Consider the following 21425-nt stretch of genomic DNA (forward strand, 5'->3'; position numbering starts at 1 on the left):
TTCTCTGTTGTGTGTTTGTGGTGCTGTTTCGGCTACATAAAGATTCATACTCACCTCTGAACTTTGGAAGCAGAGGGAATGATCATCCCCTAAGGCAGGGCTGGAGAACCTGTGGGCCTCTAGATGGACTCCAACTCCCAACATCCCCAATCTTTGCATCCTTCTTTGCATGCAGAAGTTTCCAAGTTCAAACCCTGGCATCTTTCTCATTAAACCCTGGCTAGCAGGTGATCCGAAATTCCTCTGCTGTAGACCCTGGAGAGTCACTGCCAGTCAGATCAAGTAATACTGGGCTGGATGGGCCAATGGTGTGAGTCACTATAAGACAGCTTCATATATCCATACGCACCTTCATTATTCCACTTACATCTTAAAGTACACACTAAACTTTTAAGAAATCCTCAATAAATGTTCTGCCATGCCAGGAATATCCCTCTTCAGCCCAACACAAATATATCTCCCCCTGCCACCAACCTCAGAGCCCACTTGCAACTTTTACTTCCAAGCCTTCGTGATCCTAGTGAATAAGACCTTTTTAATCAACCAGACATTTTACATTAGCCTCCTCTACCTGGTGCCCTCCAGATGTTTTCTACGACAATTGCTGTCATTCCCAACCATGGGCCATGTTGGCTTGGGCTGATGGGAGTTGTAGTCCAAAACATCTGGATGGTAGCAGGTTGTGGAATCTGTTTTAGGTCTTTTCCAGTTTTAGTTGAAATGTTATTTAGGGCACAATCCTATGCATGTTTAGACAAAAAAAAAAAAAGTCCCACAACTCCCAGCATTCCCCAGCCAGCACATCTGGCTGGGGAATGCTGGGAGTTGTAGGACTTTTTTCTTTCTCAACATGCATAGGATTGTACCTTTAACTGCTGTTGTTCTTTGTGGAAAACTATGTTAGACACAAAGCTTCATCGTAGCCAACTCACCTGCTATTGGTCTATGTGCCGAGAGTTTCTTATATGAGGAAACATTCAGAAGTGTGGTCTCCTGTCTACAGCCCCCAACAATATGGTACAGGAAAAGGTGTACCTCTTACTTTATTTACATTATTTAAAAGCCACCTTTTATGGCCAAGCCCTCACAGGACAGCTTCCATCATATAAATGTAAAATCACAATATGTCATAAAACAAAATCACTGGAAAACATCAAAAACACAAGAGACTGCATAAAAGAGCAGTTTAAAAATCAACAATAGAATAGCACCAGAACAATAGCTTAATTCTACTAAATATGTTGCTTTCTGGCAGGTGCCAATCAAGTTTAAAATGATTAGTATTTGGTTTCTTTAAAAAAAAAAACAACTGCTAAAATACAAGAAGGAGAGGGGTGGGATTGTTTTTGTTTGGAGATGTGTAGAGTGTCAACGTGCATTTGCAATGTTATTGTTGTTTTCAAACCCCTACTCTGTTTCTCTTTTGCAGGGCGCACCATGTATGTCATCCCATTTAGCATGGGGCCAATTGGCTCTCCCTTATCCAAGGTTGGGATTGAGCTGACAGATTCTCCTTATGTGGTGGTCAGTATGAGAATTATGACTCGGATGGGAACATCTGTCCTAGAAACGCTTGGTGATGGAGAATTTGTAAAATGCCTCCATTCACTTGGGTGCCCTTTGCCATTAAAAAGTAAGCAAGTCTCAAGCCAAAGTGTATAGCCTTTATTATTTAGGGTGCAATCCTATGTATGGTTAGATAGAAAAAAGGTCTAAATGTGCATAGGATTGTGGCCTTAATTTACTTAACACAATATTTTGCAGGCTTTATTTTACAGAATTACCAGGTATCCATTTGAATAAGAAATGCTAGCTTTGTGTTGTTTTGTCATGAAAGGCAACAGACCAGAAACTGCTCGTTAAAGATGCTGCCAAGCATGCTTTGGAACAGTCATGGTTAGTTTTAGGTCCTTTCATATGATTTGTCCCGGCTTGCTTGTGCAAATTATATCCAGTCTGGTCCAGTGGTATAGTGATACATTTTGATGTGCAGGTGCTCATCATAACGGTCGCCATAGCCATAGCCCCAAGGAGAGGCCAAAAATTCAGGTAGCTCTGTGGATCCATATCAACAAACTAGTCCTACCAGTTTTTATCCCCACCAGGAGCAGGTATTTTGTAAAGCTAATGAGTCTTAATTGCCCATTGAAGACCAAGCCATCCCAAAATACTTCACAGTACCACAGGGAATATATTGTTGCTAGGAAAATTCATTTCCCCTCAGCAACTGTCAGAGTAGCAGCTCAGCTCAGAAGAAATGGGTAATTTTTCGGGGGTGTGGGAGAGATGACATCAGTGTCCCAGCTAATCCAGAAGTGCCAACGCTGAGTCCCTGCAAGCCCTGGCTCCACTACACTGGTCTGGTCCCAAAGAAATGGAGAGCTTCTCCCCCTACCTTTCTATCACAGAGAAGGTATCCTGTTTTCAAAGGATAAAGCTAAAGGTAAAGGTGTCCCCAACCAGTCATGTCCGACTCTAGGGTGCGGTGCTCATCCCCGTTTCTAAGCCGAAGAGCCAGCGCGGTCCGAAGACGCTTCCGTGGTCATGTGGCCGGCATGACTGAACACCGAGGTGCACGGAACGCTGTTACCTTTCCCGCCGAGGCGGTACCTATTTATCTACTTGCAATTTCTTGCTTTCGAACTGCTAAGTTGGCAGGAGCTGGGACTGAAGACGGGAGCTCACTCCGTCATGTGGCACTCGGGTCTCGAACTGCTGTCCTGCCGACCTCCGGTCTGCAGTTCAGCGTCTTAACCACTAAGCCACCACGGCCCCTTCAAAGGATACTGGTCACCAAGTGCTGCTATACTGATGCTAGCTGTGCAAACAGCACTACAGTGACACCTAGTGATAGATTATATGTACTGCAAAAATAGAAAAAGAAATGTGCATATGGTCAGGTTTAGAAAGGATGCAAGTTAAAAATATATATACCTAAAACTGCACTTTTCCCCAGGTAACCAATCACAAGAAGTAATGAGTTATGCTTTGTATTTTGTAGAGCCTCTGGTAAATAACTGGCCATGCAACCCAGATTTGACTCTGATTGCTCACATCCCTGATCACAGAGAGATAATTTCTTTTGGAAGTGGTTATGGAGGAAACTCTCTCCTGGGAAAGAAGTGCTTTGCTCTCAGAATTGCCAGCAGAATTGCCAAAGAAGAGGGCTGGCTTGCTGAGCACATGCTGGTAGGAAAAGTTTTAATAAATGCATTATTGAAGTCTTAGTCAGTTTAATGCCTAGAGGATGCTCACATTGCATTTTTACAGTGGTTTAAAATGCAGACCTGTAAAATAGTTTATTGCTCTTTAGCTTAGGACCCAACAAGATATTATACACACACAAAATTTATAGCAAAAATCCAGCAGAGCTTTCGCCCCAAATAAGAAGTAGCTTTTGCAGTGAACATAGTGAGATGGGAAAATGGCAGAGGGGAGAGGGTGCTTAATCCTTTCCCACCTGCCACTTTGTGACTTCGGCTCCCCCCCCCCCCCACACACACACATGCTTCCACCCCAGGGTTCCAAATGCATATTTGCAAAATCATGATAATGTGGGGGCAACAGTTCAGCCAGTCACTCTGCTTCTTCCTCTGTCATATTTGCATGTTTGCAACTCATGCAGCTCATCCAATCCTGACTTGGATTCCTGCATTGAGCAGGGGGGTGGACTCGATGGCCTTGTAGGCCCCTTCCAACCCTACTATTCTATGATTCTATGATTCTACGAGAGAGAGAGACAGACAGACAGACAGACAGACAGACAGAGAAAATGTATGTGTGTGTGTTTTAACAGATCTTGGGTATAACAAATCCAGAAGGTGAAAAGAAATACTTTGCTGCAGCTTTCCCTAGTGCATGTGGAAAAACCAACTTGGCCATGATGAATCCAACTCTTCCAGGGTGGAAAATTGAGTGTGTTGGGGATGATATTGCATGGATGAAATTTGATGATCAAGGTAACATATTTAGCATTCAACTGGGAATTTAGTCAGAGATGGTGTTCCAGAGCTGTCTAACTTTAATGGTTGTGGGATTAAGTCAGCAGTTCAACCAATACTAACATTTGGGCAATGGAGACAGTTTTCTGGTTCCTCCTGGTACCAGGCAGGTCCCTCTATTCGTTGCTGTTGAAGTCAGTCTGACTTCACCATGGTGAACTGTTCTTGTAATTGTTAAACAGGTTTAGATATCATAAGTTAGCAAGCACAACCTTGCAAAACTTCCAAAAGTGAATTGAACAAACAAGCATTGACTATAATTTGGAGGCATGTTAAACTATTTATTTATTTATTTATTACATTTATATCCCGCCTTTTTTCCTCTTTAAAGAACTCAAGGCAGTGTACATAATCCTCCTCCTCTCCATTTTAGCCTCACAACAACAACCCTGTGAGGTAGGTTGGGCTGAGAGTCTGTGACTGGCCCAAAGTCACCCAGTGAGCTTCCATGGCTGAGTGGGGACTAGAACCCGGATCTCCCGACTCCTAGTCCAACACTCTAGCCACTACACCACAAGTCAACTGAAGATGGCTTCCCTGGGTCCTGAATAAATTGAAAGCGTTTGTGTAAATAGACTCTGAGGGACTTCAGGACCTTCCAGTGCTAGATGGTAGAAGAACAGAGCTTCTCTTGTACCCAAGATCTGGTAGCAACAGTTCTTATTCATGTTTGTTTCTAAGACAGATTTCATACATGCTATTTAAATAACTTTAGCTTTGAGTCTCTCTCTCCCAATTTGGTGGAGAGAGAGTTTTAAATGTGATCATATCAGCTTTTCAAACTGACTGATGGCCATGCAGAAAGGTGGATTTACAATTGGATTTTAACCTTCCTGCATTTTTGGGCACCTGCTTTTGATATGAATAGATGCTATCTAGGGCTGGATGTGCCTGATCTCATCTGATCTCGTAAGCTAAGCAGGGTCAGCCCTGGTTAGTAGTTGGATGGGAGACTGCCTGGGAATCAGGCTTCTTGCATTGAGCAAGGGTTGGACTCGATGGTCTTGTAGGCCCCTTCCAACCCTATGATTCTATGAGAAATGCATTTTTAGTCTTCCACCCATCACTTTCCCCACATAATTGAAAACATTTGGGAATGGCTTGTTCTCACATTTAAAAACCTCTCATGCAGAAGTGTGTATGAGTGGGGAGCCTTCTCAGTTTCAAAGATACGGAGTTCTTTCCCCGGTCGCCAGTGAAACTGACATGATTGGGGGCGGGGGAGACTTTGTCAGTTTCACCTGGCTGTGAAAACATAACCCACCATCTTCACCCACCACCTTCACCTGCCATCTCAATTTTCCCTGCTACCTTTTCTACTGATGCTCCAAGATGGGGAAAGGCAGTTGTTTTTTGACCTCCAAATAGGCATATACGTGCGCCACCGCAGTAATACTTTAATTTTAGAAAAAGGAAGTGACAAGGCATCAGATAAGCCTTTCCCCCAATTTTGTGAATTTCTCTGGAGAGAGGAGGAGAGTGAAGGAAATGACAGCGGGCAGCCTTGAAAATATGAGACTGCATCCAAGTTTAGTCACAATCAAGGCTTGCAGGTGGGAGAATAACTTCTCCTGTGCTCACTGTTGTCGGTGTGTGCTGACTTTTAAAGAGGGAACAGCACATCCTGTGATCACAGGCTTCTTCACATGGAGCTTTTATCCTGCTATTGAGATTGGTTATTCACGGAAGTTTGTGGGTCCTTTAGATAATGTCGTCAACCTCCAGGGCGTCTCCCACACTAAATGACCTTTATTCCATTTTTTAAAAGATCAGAGATAATGCGTTATCAAATTACAGTGCTTGAGTTCCCCTTGAATTCTCTTGTGAAAAGAGGGAAACCCGCAATGAGAGAAGCTAGACCACAGCGCCATCCTGCCACTGTATAATGAAACATATGGAAGACTCAGATAAGGGGGGAAAGGAAGGGGGAAAGTGGGGGTAAGGAAGCACGTGTAAAGGGAGTCCGTCATGATCCTGTATTTAAACCAAAGCCGAAAGCCCCATTTTAAATGTGGGATTTTAGGCTGGTGTAGAGATGCTCCACATCTAATGTGCATTAACTGAAGCAGAGAAAGACTCCTGAGTGTTAATTAAAGCACTTTACGATGCATGTGTGATTTTGGCACATCTGAATGGGAACCATCTGCACCTCAGAGTTACAGAGTGCAAAAACAGTATTTATGGGTGAAGGAGTAGAATACAGGGATAGTTACATGAGGGATGGGAAAAGATTGCATTTTAACTGGTCAATTACTCTGTGTATGAAAGGGCAGAGGAGGAAAGTAACTGCAATTAAGAGTACCCCTTGTGAGCCCCATCCAGGACACACATGATGGGTTGGATCCAGGATCTGTCTGCTGCAAGAGGAAGGGATCTGCTCATGGAAGGTCCCCTCGCCTGATTTTGGGGGATTTCCCCTCCCTCCTCCCCACACCATGAGCATCTCTACACCAGCATTTGTAAAATCCCGCATTTAAAACAGGGCTTTCTGCTTCCATTTTAAATGCAGTCACGACGGACTCCCTTTCACACGCTTCCTCCCCCCCCCTGCTTTTCCCACTTATCTGAGTCATCCATATTTATTTATTTATTTATTTATTTCTATACCGCCCAATAGCCGAAGATCTCTGGGTGGTTCACAAAAATTAAAAGCAAACAGCGCACAATAAAACAATTTAAAATATATAGAACATTAAAACCACAATATAACAATACAACCACAATAAAACCTAGCAGCAGTGCAGGAGTTTAAAATACAGATTTAAAACAGCAAAGCTAAAAGTTTAGAAAGCTAAAATGCCTGGGAAAATAAAAAGGTCTTCACCTGGTGCTGAAAGGAGTACAATGTAGGTGCCAGGCGAACCTCACTAGGGAGCTCATTCCAGAGCCGGGGTGCCACAACAGAAAAAGCCCTCCTCCTAGTAGCCACCCGCCTCACTTCCTTTGGCAGGGGCTCACGGAGAAGGGCCGCTGACGATGATCTTAAGATCCAGACAGGCACATATGGGAGGAGGCAATCCTTCAGATAACCTGGCTGCAAGCCGTTAAGGGCTTTAAATGTTAATACCATCACTTTGAACCGGGCCCAGAAATGGACTGGCAGCCAGTGCAGCTAGTGGCGTAATATGAGCTCGCAGGCCAGTCCCTGTTAACAATCTTGCTGCCCTATTTTGGACCAGCTGAAGTTTCCGGACCATTTTCAAAGGCAGCCCCACGTATAACGCATTGCAGTAATCCAGACGAGAAGTTATCAGAGCATGGATAACTGTAGCTAGGCTATCTCTGTCCAGATAAGGGCGTAGTTGATATACCAGCCTAAGCTGATAAAAAGTGCTCCGTGCCACTGAGTTCACCTGTGCCTCAAGTGATAGTTCTGGATCCAAGAGCGCCCCCAAACTACGAACATGATCCTTTAGGGGGAGTGCAACCCCCTCCGGAACAGGTTGAATATCACCTAGCCGGGCAGACGAACCACCCACTAACAGTACCTCCGTCTTGTCTGGATTGAGTTTCAGTTTATTGGCCCTCATACAGTCCATTACCATGTCCAGGCCCTGATTCAGAACAGCCACTGCCTCACCTGGTTTTGATGAGAAAGAGAGGTAGAGCTGGGTGTCATCCGCATATTGATGACACCTCAGCCCACACCTATGGATAACCTCCCCCAGCAGTTTCATGTAGATGTTAAACAGCATAGGGGATAAAATAGAGCCCTGTGGAACCCCATGGCACAATTGCCATGGCACAGCGCAATAATCCCCCAGCACCACCTTCTGGAATCGGCCATCCAAGTAGGAGTGGAACCACTGTAGTGCAGTGCCTCCAACTCCCAACCCAGACAACCTATCCAGAAGGATACCATGGTCGATGGTATCGAAAGCCGCTGAGAGGTCCAGAAGAATCAACAGGGTCGCACTCCCCCTGTCCCTGTCCCATCGACATAGCATATGTTTCATTGTAAAGCTGCTAGATGGCGCTGTGGTCTAGCTCCTCTCATTGTGGGTTTTCCTCTTTTCACGGGGGAACTCAAGCGCTGTTATTCAATAGCTCATTATCTCCGATCTTTTTGAAAATGTAGTAACAGCCATTTAGTGCGGGAGATGCCCTGGAGTTTGACAATGTCATCTAAAGCACCCGCAACCCTCTGTGAGTAACCAATCTCAATAACAGGATAAAAGCTCCATGTGAAGAAGCCCCACAGCTTCTTCACATGGGTTTCCTGACTCTGTCTGTAGCATTTTCAGGGGGCTGGAGGGGCTGCTGTGGGAAGGAGGTAGCATGGAAGTCCATGTCCATCAGCACCAGCTTAAACCTGGATCCAACCTGACATCTGAAGCTCATGTCACTTCTAAAATCTCCTAGGTCATTTAAGAGCAATCAATCCAGAGAACGGCTTTTTCGGAGTTGCTCCTGGGACGTCAGTGAAAACAAACCCCAATGCTATGAAGACGATAGAGAAGAACACTATCTTCACCAATGTAGGAGAAACTAGCGATGGAGGCATATATTGGGAAGGTATTGATGAACAACTTGCACCAGGAGTGACGCTCACGTCATGGAAAAACAAGGAATGGACTAGCAAGAATGGTATGAATAATGGCAGTGAAGGCTCATTATCCTTCCTAATTGCATCTTAATGACATTTTTGGTGAATGATGCAATTGTGAAGTGTGTATCTAATATTGTTTTTGTACAGGGGAACCTTGTGCTCACCCCAATTCCCGATTCTGCACTCCTGCCAGTCAGTGTCCTATTCTTGATCCTGCCTGGGAGACTCCAGAAGGAGTGCCGATTGAAGGTATAATATTTGGAGGACGGAGACCTGAAGGTAAGAGTTTCCAAGCCACTGTTCATGGCTAGAGATTTAAAGCTGAGATAGAGGGAAATGGGATCATGCCGACATGGCTTCCCTGACTTTAAAAAAAAAGTAGTGAAAAATAGTTCAATTTCTCTTATGTAAATTAAGTTGACTGCTCACTTGAGGGAATGATATTAATGGCAAAACTGAAGTACTTTGGCCACATAATGAGAAGACAGGACACCCTGGAGAAGATGCTGATGCTAGGGAAAGTGGAAGGCAAAAGGAAGAGGGGCCGACCAAGGGCAAGGTGGATGGATGATATTCTGGAGGTGACGGACTCGACCTTGGGGGAGCTGGGGGTGGCGACGGCCGACAGGAAGCTCTGGCGTGGGCTGGTCCATGAAGTCACAAAGAGTCGGAAGCGACTGAATGAATAAACAACAAAAAATATGGGAGGTAAAGAAAGATGCAAAGGGCAAAAAGGTTCCTCACACTACAATCATATACCCACTTATCTGGGAGTAAGCCTCATTGAACTCAGTGGGGCATACTTCTGTGTAGATACGTATAGGACTGCACTGTTAGCCAAGTTTGGAGGTCGTAACTTCTCTCTGAACAGCCATCCAAACCAGAATTTTGCTCTCATTTGCTCTGCTTCAAAACAAATGTATATTTGATGTAATTCTGGAAAGAGAAAGTATCGGACCAAAAAGGTTTCTTGTATATTTTTAGAGTTAAATAAGCCACAGTGGGGTGTTTGATCATGTGAACTGGCCCACTTCCTCTTTGGCTACCCGTGAGCAAGGAAAGTGGCATATACTGGCCATCTGCAGTCACTGGATTCACCTTCCACCCTGGTTCCTACTCAGCTGTTCCACCCTGGTTCCTACTCAGCTGTAGTTCTGAAGAGGCAGAGGTTATTACTAACATAAATCTCCTTCGCTGTCTCCATGTACCTTAAGATAGGGTAGCCTCTTTATTGAACTGTTGATGGCCTGAGTAGCTTAGATAAGCTGCAAGAAGGAAGGATATGCTGTAATCCTAGATTCACAAATGCTGGTTATATGCCTGCTGCTGCAGTGCTTTAAAGCAGCGAACTCAATTATGTGCAGCACGGCATTGACCTTTAAATATCGTGGCTGTCCTCTCCAGGTGTGCCTCTGGTCTATGAGGCCCTTAACTGGCAGCATGGAGTATTCATAGGTGCAGCGATGAGATCAGAAGCAACAGCCGCCGCTGAACATAAAGGTAAGTCAAAACAAAATAATGCCTCTGCGTTAAAACAGCCCATCTCATTATTTTCACGGGGAAATTGCTGACTGTTGCTGAAACTTGTTTTCTTTCTTTCTCTGTGTAAATATATTTACAGTGCTGTAACAGTTGTGAGTAAATATGGCTAATGAAGAGGCTGATTTGCCATCCACTAACTCAGTTGGTGGGGAAGACCTAGTAGCAACTGATCCTCCTCCAGTTGTCACCCCATATGCAAAAGAGGACTGTGGAGGGAGCAGAAGATATTGTAATGGGACTTGCTGGCAGGCCTCTGTGCAAATGGGGGTTGTTGGGGTGTTCGTCATTGGAGGCTTTTTCTTTAATTTTTGAAGCCCTTTCAAAGCAGGGAGGGGTTTCAGGGGGAAAAAAGGGCGGTGGGGGGGGAAAGGTTTAATCCTCCCCTCCTAGGGGGGATCTTCATGACAATGGAATGAGAAGCACATTGGAGTATTATCTGGATTTTCATGGAATCGGCTTATCATAGAATCATAGAATAGTAGGGTTGGAAGGGGCCTATAAGACCGTCGAGTCCAACCCCCTGCTCAATGCAGGAATCCAAGTCAGAGCATCCCTGACAGATGGCTGTCCAGCTTAATCTTGAATGCCTCCAGTGTGGGAGAGCTCACCACCTCCCTAGGTAATTGGTTCCATAGGTAATTGGCTTTGGTTCATCAGGGCAGGGATGGCAGAGAATTCCGCCACGGATCTCGGTGAGGCCGAATGCCAGTGCATTCGGCCCCCCGAAATCTGTGGCGGAACGGCCTGCCACCCCCCTGCAGATCCCCCCCGGGATGAGACTTACCTGGGGCGGATCTTCTGGGCGGTGGCGGCTGTGGCGGCGGCTGTGGCGGCGGCAGCGGCAGCAGCTGGTCTTCTGACCGGCTGCCGCCGCTGCCATTTGCAGTCTTGTCGCTTTGTGTGTGTTTTTTTTTTACAAGACGTGATAGGCTACGTAAAGACTTACGTAGCCTATCATGTCTGGTTTAAAAAAAAAACGCGTACGCAAATGGCGGTGGCTACGGCCGCCGCCATTTGCGTTCCTTATTTTTGGCCGTCTTAGTCTATGTAAATATTTACGTAGACTAAGACGGCGAAAATAAGGGGAACGCAAATAGCATAGTGGACGCTATTTGCGTTCCCCCTTATTTTCGCCGTCTTAGTCTACGTAAATATTTATGTAGACTAAGACGGCCAAAAATAAGGAACGCAAATGGCGGCGGCCATAGCCGCCGCCATTTGCGTACGTGCGGTTTTTTGTCTTTTTTTTAAAGCCAGACGTGATAGGCTACGTAAGTCTTTACGTAGCCTATCACGGCTGACTACAGGGACACAAACGGCAGCAGCTACTGCCGCCACCATTTGCGTCCCTGCTAGCCAGTGGCCGGATGTTCAGTTTCTGGCGGAGCCGGCCGGCGGCTCTGTGGAATCCCCACGGAGCGGAGCTGGCCAGCAAGGATTCCGGGGGGAAGGCGCAGAGCGCCTCCCCCCCCGGCGAGGATTCCAGGGGGAGGGACAGAGCGCCTCCCCGCCCCAGCAGAACCCGGCGGAGCCAGGTAAGGGGACTTTCATACATCCCTACATCAGGGACACATGAAGTGAGAAAAGTTGAGTGTATTGTACCGTTAATATCCACTTTTCATGGGTCACACAGCTCTTAAAAGCAGCATACTTGGGGGTTGGGTGGGGGCAGCAGAACTGAACATCATCAACCTGGCAGGTGCTGCTCAGCCAATGAGATAGGCTTGTTTCCCGCCCTTGTCCAGGCTCCCTCCAGCTACCACGTTATTATACCCAACAGCATCTGAAGGCTCCCCATGAGAGCACCCCACCAGTGCAATTTCACCCCATTCCAGCCAACAGACAGGGAGTTAGAGGTCTCACCCACTTTCTCCTTCTCCAGGGAGTAAATACAGGGATCTAGCCACTTCACTCATTGACAGTCTGCAGCCTGTGTTGCCCAGCCATAAAACCCTAGTTGCGCACTTCCAGGGAGTAAATACAGTGATCTAGCTGCTTCGTGCATTCTCAGTGTGCAGCCCCTGTTGCCTGCTTTCCCCCCAATGAGAATCTGTAGCATCTTTTTCCCATTGAGAAAATCGGAGACAAGCTGTTTCAAGTACTAGCTATCTAGCGAGAGGAGGCTGCCAGGAGCAGGAGCCTGCAGCCCCGGTATTTCGCTTTATTGATATGGCGATACAATGAAAACTAAAGAATGTGAAGAGGGAGAGGAGGCAGTGGCCAGCAGAGGCAGCAGCAGCAGCACTAGCAGAGGGAAGCAACTCCAGCCAGCCCTTTTCCTCTGTGCAGAGAAGTAACCCAAGCATCAGAGAAGCAACATTACAGAAGCATCAGAGAAGGCTCTCAAGGGGGACAGGCTGGGAAATGGAGGCTAGTTACTCCCACTGGCGAAAAGGAAGTCCAGTGTGATTCTGAAGGCAAGGAAGAGCGCTCCAGTGCTTTGATGAGTTGGAAAGGCAGGCTAGTTACTCTAATTACCTAGGTTACTGAGGACACAGCTAGGGGAAAGACACACCCCTAGGAATGCTGGATCATACTGAATTTAAGCAGAGAGATGGGCACACAGCAGCTGAACTACAGGGGACCTGAATTAAAGAAAAACAACTGTGCAAAAGTACTCTGCAAAAATGCAGCTTCCCCACAGGTAAACTCTGGGGTGGCTGCAGACTGACCATGACGTCATGTGCCACAAAAGACCTCCAAACAGTCCCTATTCACAGCAAATCACCCATGAAGGCAGGCCCCAGGTGTGTAGTGGTCCCAATTCAAATCAGGGCTGTGCATGCTTTGTTGTTGTTCAGTCATTCAGTCGTGTCCGACTCTTCGTGACCCCATGGACCATAGCACGCCAGGCCTTCCTGTCCTGCGCTCTCTCCCGAAGTGTGCTCAAGTTCATATTCATTGCATCACTGATGCTACCTAGCCATCTCATCCTCTGCTGTCCCCTTCCCCTTTTGCCTTCAATCTTTCCCAGCATCAGGGTCTTTTCCAGGGAGTTTTCTCATCGCATTAGGTGGCCAAAATATTTGAGCTTCAGCTTCAGTATCTGTCCTTCCAATGAGCAGTCAGGGTTGATTTCCTTTAGGATGGACTGATTTGACATCCTTGCAGTCCAGGGGACTAGTAAGAGTCTTCTCCAGCACCACAGTTCGAATGCATCAATTCTTCGGTGCTCAGCCTTCCTTATAGTCCAGCTCTCATAGCCATACGTTGCTACTGAGAAAACCATAGCTTTGATTAGACGGAACTTTGTCGGCAAGGTGATGTCTCTGCTTCTTACTATGCTATCTAGGTTTGCCATAGCTTTCCTCCCAAGGAGCAAGCGTCTTTTAATTTCATGGCTACAGTCACCATCTGCGGTGATCTTGGAGCCCAAGAAAATAAAATCTGTCACTGCTTCCATTTCTTCCCCTTCTATATGCCAGGAAGTGATGGGGCCAGATGCCATGAACTTAGTTTTTTTAATGTTGAGTTTCAAACCAGCTTTTGCACTCTCCACTTTCACCCTCAACAAGAGGCTCTTGAGATCCTCTTCGCTTTCTGCCATTAGGGTGGTATTGTCTGCGTATCTGAGGTTGTTGATAATTCTCCCAGCAAACTTAATTCTGACCTGTGATTCATCCAACCCGGTGTTTCTCATGAAGTACTCTGCATATAAATTAAATAAGCAGGGTGACAATATACAGCCTTGTCGTACTCCTTTCCCAGTTTTGAACCAATCGGTTGTTCCATGTCCGGTTCTTACTGTTGCTTCTTGACGCTCGTACAGGTTTCTCAGGAGACAGGTAAGGTGGTCTGGTACTCCCATCTCTTGAAGAATTTGCCACAGTTTGTTGTGATCCACACAATCAAAGGCTTTAGCATAGTCAATGAAGCGGAAATAGACATTTTTCTGGAATTCTCTTGCTTCCTCCATGATCCAGCGAATGTTGGCAATTTGATCTCTAGTTCCTCTGCCTCTTCGAAACCCAGCTTGTACTTCTGGTAGTTCTTGGTTCACATACTGCTGAAGCCTAGCTTGTAGCTAGTCTGAGTATCATTTCTGGCATGTGAAATGAGCGCAATTGTACGGTAGTTTGAACACTCTTTGGCATTGCCCTTCCTTGGAATTGGAATGTAAACTGACCTTTTCCAGTCTTGTGGCCACTGTTGAGTGTTCCACATTTGTTGGCATATTGAGTGCAGCACTTTAACAGCATCATCTTTTAGGATCTTAAATAGCTCAGCTGGAATACTGTCATCTCCGCTAGCTTTGTTGTTAGTAATGCTTCCTAAGGCCCACTTGACTTCACTCTCTAGGATGTCCGGCTCAAGTTCAGTGACCGCACTCTCATGGCTATCAGGGACATTCAGATCTTTCCTGTATAGTTCTTCTGTGTATTCTTTCCACCTCTTCTTAATCTCATCTGCTTCTGTTAGGTCCCTGCCTTCTTTGTTCTTTATCATGCCTGTCTTCGCACAAAACGTTCCCTTGAGATCTCCGATTTTCTTGAAGAGATCTCTAGTCTTTCCCATTCTATTGTTTTCCTCGATCACTTTGCATTTTTCATTTAAGAAGACCTTCTTGTCTCTCCTTGCTATTCTCTGGAAATCTGCATTCAGTTGGGTATATCTTCCCCTTTCTCCCTTGCTTTTTGCTTCCCTTCTTTCCTCACCTACTTGTAAAGCCTCCTCAGACAGCCACTTTGCTTTCTTGCATTTCTTTTTTCAGGCACTCTATCAGGTCTAATCCCTTAAATCTATTCCTCACCTCCACTGTATATTCATAAGGGATATGCTTTAGGTCATACCTGAATGGTTTAGTGGTTTCCCCGACGTTCTTCAACTTAAGCTGAAATGTTGCAATAAGAAGCTCATAATCTGAGCCACAGTCAGCTCCAAGTCTTGTTTTTACTGACTGCATAGAGCTTCTCCATCTTCGGCTGCAAAGTACATAATCAATCTGGTTTCGATATTGACCATCTGGTGATGTCCATGTGTAGAGTCGCCTCTTGTGCTGTTGGAAAAGGGTGTTTGCTATGATCAGCATGTTCTCTTTGCAAAACTCTATTAGCCTTTGTCCTGCTTCATTTTGTACACCAAGGCCATGCTTGCCTGTTATCCTGGTGATTTCTTGACTTCCTGCTTTAGCATTCCAATCCCCTATGATGAAGAGGACATCTTTTTTTGGTGTTAGTTCTAGAAGGTGCTGTAGGTCTTCATAGAACCGATCAACCTCAGCTTCTTCGGCCTCAGTGGTTGGGGCATAGACTTGAATTACTGTGATGTTGAATGGTTTGCCTTGGATTCGTACCGAGATCATTCTATCGTTTTTGAGATTGTACCCCAGTACTGCTTTTCCCACCCTTTTGTTGACTATGAGTGCTATTCCATATCTTCTAAGGGATTCTTGCCCACAGTAGTAGATATAATGGTCACCTGAATTAAATTCGCCCATGCTTGTCCATTTTAGTTTGCTGATTCCCAAGATGTCGACGTTCAATCTTGCCATCTCATGTTTGACCACCGCCAGCTTACCTTGATTCATTGATCTGACATTCCAGGTTCCTAAACAATATTGTTCTTTACAGCATCGGACTTTCTTTTCACCACCAGACACATCCTCAGCTCAGTGTCCTTTCGGCTTTGGCCCAGCCACTTCACTCTTTCTGGCGTTACTTGGAAATTCCCTCTGCTCTTCCCCAGTAGTATATTGGACACCTTCCGACCTGAGGGGCTCATCTTCCGGCATCATATCTTTTAGCCTTGTGATACGTTCCATGGGGTTTTCTTGGCAAGAATACTGGAGTGGGTTGCCATTTCCTTCTCCAGTGGACCACATTTTGTCAGAACTCTCCGCCATGACCTGTCCGTCTTGGGTGGCCCTGCACGGCATAGCTTATGGCTTCACTGAGTTACGCAAGCCCCTTCGCCACAACAAGGCAGTGATCCATGAAGTGCATGCTTACACTAGAGTAAATAAACAGCTAACCTTCAGCTACATGCTACGTGATTGCGTAACGTTTAGTTAGGGATGGCGGAGAATTTCTCCACGAATCTCCGGGAGGCCAAATGCCAACGCATTCGGCCCCCCCAAATTGGAGGAGAAACGGTCCGCCACCCCCCCGCCACCCCCTCGGAATGGGACTTACCTTTGGCGAATGTCCCTGGCGCTGGCGGCTCCCGGTGGCGGTTTGGCGGCAGCGGCGGCCGGTCTTCCGACCGGCTGCCGCCGCCGCCATTTCCCAGTAAAAACAACAACAACAACAAACATGATAGGCTACGTAAAGATTTACGTAGCCTATCACAGCTAAATTTTCAAAAAACACCGTGATAGTCTACGTAAATCTTTACGTAGCCTATCACGGCTGACTTTGGGGGGGGGGAAAGCGTGTACGCAAATGGCGGTGCCCATGGGCACCGCCATTTGCATTCCTTATTTGGGCACATGTAGTCTACGTAAACATTTACGTAGACTACAGCGAAAATAAGGGCAACGCTACGGCGAAAATAAGGGCAACGCCCATGGGTGCCGCCATTTGCGTACACGCTTCCCCCCCCCAAAGTCAGCCGTGATAGGCTATGTAAGGATTTACGTAGCCTATCACGCGGCTGACTGCAGGGACGCAAACGGCGGCGGCTACGGCCGCCGCCGTTTGCGTCCCAGCCGGCCAGTAGGATTCGCAGCCAGAGGGATGGGACGCCTCCCCCCCAGCCAGAATTTCGGCCGGAGGGACGGGGCGCCTCCCCCCCCGGCCAGAATTTCGGCGGGGAGGAATGGAGCGCCTCCCCCCCACCGCGAAGCAAGCTGCGGGACCAGATAAGTGACTTTCGTCCATCCCTACGTTTAGTTTAGTTCTTTATGCCTCTGTTCAAGAGTGGGGTTTTTTTTTGCAGGCTTTGGTAGAGCTTCAAAAGACTGCAAAACCTGTTTGACCAGAAAGAGTAGGTCAAAAGAAATGAATGTGTACGCCAGGAAGTATATATATATCTCAATCATAGTCCTCTTCAGTCCTCTTTAAAATGTATTGCCTGTCTCCAGTCTTTTTTCCCTCAAAACTTTTATGCTAAACTCAGGCCCATTCGCTTTAGACACCTTGTTTTCTTTTTGCTAATTCCTTTTAAACCTGATGAGTTGATCCAAGAATCTGCCTCAAGTTTCGTCACCACCACTACCACCGCCACTAAGGAATATCTGGGCACACATGCTCAAATTTTATTTTAAAAGCTTGTGTGATCCTGAGCTATGAAAACATGTATGAACAAGTACTAAGGCAGTGTGGGATAAAAGTGAAATGAAATGAGTCCAGAATCGCTTGTGGTTTAGGCACAGCCTCTCAGAGCTTACACACACACGTGCACTATTGGCACAATCTGGATAAAGCTAAAAATGTTCAATCCCCAATGAAATCAGTAGAGCATAATTATGTGATTGTGCACTTTTACTGATGGCTCCAATGTCAGTGTGTGTGTGTGTGTGTGTGAGAGAGAGAGAGAGAGAGAGAGAATCTGCTCCGGATTTTAATCAGAACTCTAAAGGAGCTATCCAAGGTGAAGCATCTTTGATAGCTCCTTTAGAGTTGTGACTGATTCTGATTGAAATCTGGAGCGGATTCACTGCCTCACTGACATCGGAGCCATCAGCCTCCACTGTTTCTTATTGATTTTAACAGGAAATAAGTAAATGTGCTGTTGTGAGGCTCTTTGTTCATAGGGGCACAATGCAATGCCTGAGGGCACCGTGCTGGGTTAGCAACAGTCCCAGGAACCCCTGAGTCCCTTTCCCACAGCTTTCCTCACATTGTGAATAGCAGGCAGGGTGGAGCCAATTCCAATTGGGACTGTGGTGGGGGCAAAGTATTAGACACCCCCCCATGCCATGTTCCTGATCCAGCTTGGAGTGTGTGTGTGTGTGTGTGTGTGTGTGTGTGTGAGAGAGAGAGAGAGAGAGAGAGAGAGAGAGCTACTGGTTAAAGAAAAAACAGTGATGCAGGATGAAACCATGTGACAAATGTCACATCTAGTAAAGGTGCACAAGATGTCCTTCTGGGAAGCTTGTGTGTTATTAATGACTTTACCAAGCGATTCTTGATAAGCTTCTGAGAAACACCTGTTAACACAGTTTGAAAATCACTGTTCTAGAATAATACAATGGCTGACAGGTAGAAACCATCCCATGAATCTACCCTGTGAGTACATCCTAACACAAGGTGTACTGTCACGTAAAGGTAAACACTGTAGTTCCTTTGATTGTGGAAATGATGGTGCTCTCAATAATTTATACTTTTATTTATTTAGAGCATTTTTACCCCACTCTTCAGCCGAAAAAGACTCGCAGAGTGGCTTACAAAGGCTAATATTAAGACCGTCCCTGCCCTCGGGCTTATAATCTAAAAGACATGTCACAAAAGGAAAAGGGATTGGGAGGGAGGAGGGGAAAGAAAGCAAATACATCGCTGACCAGTTATTGGGCTAGGTTGGTTCCCCCCTCGTGATGGTGGTCTTTCTGGGAGGCAGGAGGTGTAGGGTCACAGTGGCCCTTGGTCCTCTGGCTGATGGATGAGGCCAGACTCTGCAGTCCCAGGTAACCATCAGTTGGAGCTGCACGTTCTTTCTAGCAGAGAGGGGTGGCATGAGCTCCCTGCAGCTCTTCCCTCTCTGGCTGATGTACAGGACCAGGTTGCTTCCCCCTTGTGATGATGTTGTTCCTGGAAGGCAGGAGATACAGCCTCCCAGTGGCCCTTGGTTCTCTGGCTGATGGATGAGTGACAATGTGAGTGAGTCTCTTACACTATTTTCATCATATTCTTTCTGCAGGCAAGATCATCATGCATGACCCTTTTGCCATGAGACCTTTCTTTGGCTACAACTTTGGCCAATATCTCTCCCATTGGCTCAGCATGGCTCATCGGCCTGCTGCAAAGCTGCCAAAGATTTTCCACGTCAACTGGTTCAGGAGAGACACGCAAGGAAGATTCCTCTGGCCTGGCTTCGGTGAGAACTCCCGCGTGCTGGAATGGATGTTCAACCGAATCCGGGGAGAAGACTGTGCACAGCTAACAGCCATTGGTTATGTCCCCAGTAACATGGGCTTGAACTTGAAAGGCTTGGAAGGGGTCAATATGCAGGAACTGTGTGATGTTTCCAAAGATTTCTGGGAAAAGGAGGTGGAAGAGATCAAGAGGTATTTTGAAGAGCAAGTGAATGCTGACCTACCCTATGAGATTGAAAGAGAGCTTCTGGCGCTGGAGCAGAGAATAAAACAGCTATAACTGATGACTCTGTATGTTGAAAAATAAAAAGCACGAAACAAACACACTCTTTTCTACACACCATGTCTGGAAACACAAGAATGCAATGGCGGGCAGAGTGTTCTGGACAGAGCTATTACTCCTAAAGGCTAACTGTACTTCTAAAACTACTACTACTACTACTACTACTACAGTAGTACTACTGTAGTACGAAAAGTAGTTCTCAAGCTTACCAGGCATCACTTGATAGGTTACTGAAGCTGGAGTATTGTTTGATAAGCCTGCCTCCACCGATAGGTACTGCACTCACATGACAAGAGAGCTATCACAGGATAGCTGTGCTTCTCATGCAATATTACTGATGATTCTCTATGTGTACATTGTTTTATCCTTCCTTCCTTCCTTCCTTCCTTCCTTCCTTCCTTCCTTCCTGACGGAATTCTATTATGGCAAATAGGCGTATGGCACGGCAGGAGGGAAAGGATATCCACTCACCCTGCCGCTTCTCCATTCTAATTTACCATCTCCCAAAGCAGCATTTTAGTAAAATCAGCATCATTTGGCTGTTGGGGCATTGTCACATGCATTTGCTCCTCTTAAAATGACCTTTAAGAGTTTCTAATGATCCTTGTCTCCATACGTCATGACAATGGTGTCTTTTTGCACGTGGAATCTAACACTACAGAGCCAAGGTTTGCAGACTTTTGTATTGCTGCAGCAACAGCTGAGCAAAGGAAGTAATTAACTGTCTCTATATATATTTTAGAACTTAATTTTTTTTAAAGAAAGACTGCTACTCCATTTTGCCATAGATGCAACTTACTTGTATGGAAAGTGGTATTTTCTGTGCTCCTTATATTTTGTATATCTTGTCATTTGGTGATGTTTGGGAGGTTCATGTTAGACTCCAAAATAATAAAATAAGCTTTTATATAGAAGATTCTTTGCATCCAATATTAATACTGCTCACAACTGGGCAGGTTGATCCTATGCATGCTTACTCAGACATAAGTCCCTCTGGGTTCAACAGAGTGCAATCCTGTGCATATTTATTCAGAGGTAAGTCCCACTGTATGAACTTGAGCACACTCTGGGAGAGAGCGGAGGACAGGAAGGCCTGGCATGCTATGGTCCATGGGGTCACGAAGAGTCGGACACGACTTAACGACTGAACAACAACAAGTCCCACTGTGTTCAATGTGATTTACTCCCTTGTAAGTATGCATAGGATTGCAGCCATACTTCTTAAGAAGCTATGCGTATGTTATGCTCCCCCGACTTCTCTAATCACTGGGAAATTCCAGGGGCACAGCACTTACCATTGGAAGGAGGTCCCTGGAAACATATGAAGTTATGTAATATTTGAGTGGATTTGTAAAAATACAGGTTGGGCATAGATGGAGGCACAGCTTAAATAATCCAACAGACAGCTAAATTCCACCACTCCCAATTCAGGTCTCTAGAGAGAGGCAGTCAGCAGCCAAGGTCCGGATCTACTGGTAGATGTCTGGGTGATTTGCAGTAGGTCATCAAAGATTTCTGACTCCCACTTGGTTAACAATAGCAGCAACAAAATGACTCCCCCCATTGCCTAAATTATACTGCTGAAATGTAGAAAGCTTGAGATAAACAGGTGTGGAAGGACTGTGATCTCCATTACGTTTTGGTACTCAAAACAAATTCCGGGGCTCAGAATTCTTTAATACTAAGTGTATGTCTTTTGCACCAGGCTCTGCATTGGTGGATCTCTAAGTTCTAGTAAAAATCAAAGTAGACCCCCACAAGCCTCAAGTCTGCCCACCCCTAGCTTACAGAACCCATACTTAGCTTTCTGTCCCTGTGTCTCTTCCCAGTTTATTGTTCTTTTTCAGACAGAGACACCTAGACTACAACATCCTTAGCGGGGTGGGGGAAAGGCCTGCCCTCTTGCTGGCTGGTGTCAAGGGTAGGCATGACTGGGCACCTGCCGAGGGACCACACCCCAGCAGGGGGCCGCTGAAAAGACTCCCCTGGAGTTGCTCCTCCTTTTCACCATTGGAACCTGCTTGCTCGCTTCCCTCTCACTGTGGCCCAGACAATGGTGGTAAGGAGAAGGAGGCGCAG

At 46.0% G+C, this 21425-nt stretch overlaps 1 protein-coding gene across 3 annotated transcripts in view; it reads left to right on the forward strand.

The window, feature by feature from the left end:
• Positions 1-20259, forward strand: part of PCK1 (phosphoenolpyruvate carboxykinase 1) — a 28237-nt gene extending 7978 nt beyond the window's left edge. For all 3 annotated transcript variants that reach the window (XM_084854234.1, XM_084854237.1, XM_084854236.1), the window contains 7 exons: positions 1430-1633; positions 3002-3189; positions 3797-3959; positions 8364-8588; positions 8698-8829; positions 9955-10050; positions 18889-20259. In XM_084854234.1, coding sequence (XP_084710360.1) covers positions 1430-1633; positions 3002-3189; positions 3797-3959; positions 8364-8588; positions 8698-8829; positions 9955-10050; positions 18889-19343 — 1463 coding nt within the window. In that variant the 3' untranslated portion in view covers positions 19344-20259. The remainder of the gene's footprint in view (positions 1-1429; positions 1634-3001; positions 3190-3796; positions 3960-8363; positions 8589-8697; positions 8830-9954; positions 10051-18888) is intronic.
• The last annotated feature ends 1166 nt before the right edge of the window (positions 20260-21425 follow it).

This window comes from Heloderma suspectum, chromosome 4, assembly GCF_057233095.1.
Source record: "Heloderma suspectum isolate Gila_16-S chromosome 4, 16-S_ref, whole genome shotgun sequence".
Classification (NCBI taxonomy): Eukaryota; Metazoa; Chordata; class Lepidosauria; order Squamata; family Helodermatidae; genus Heloderma; species Heloderma suspectum.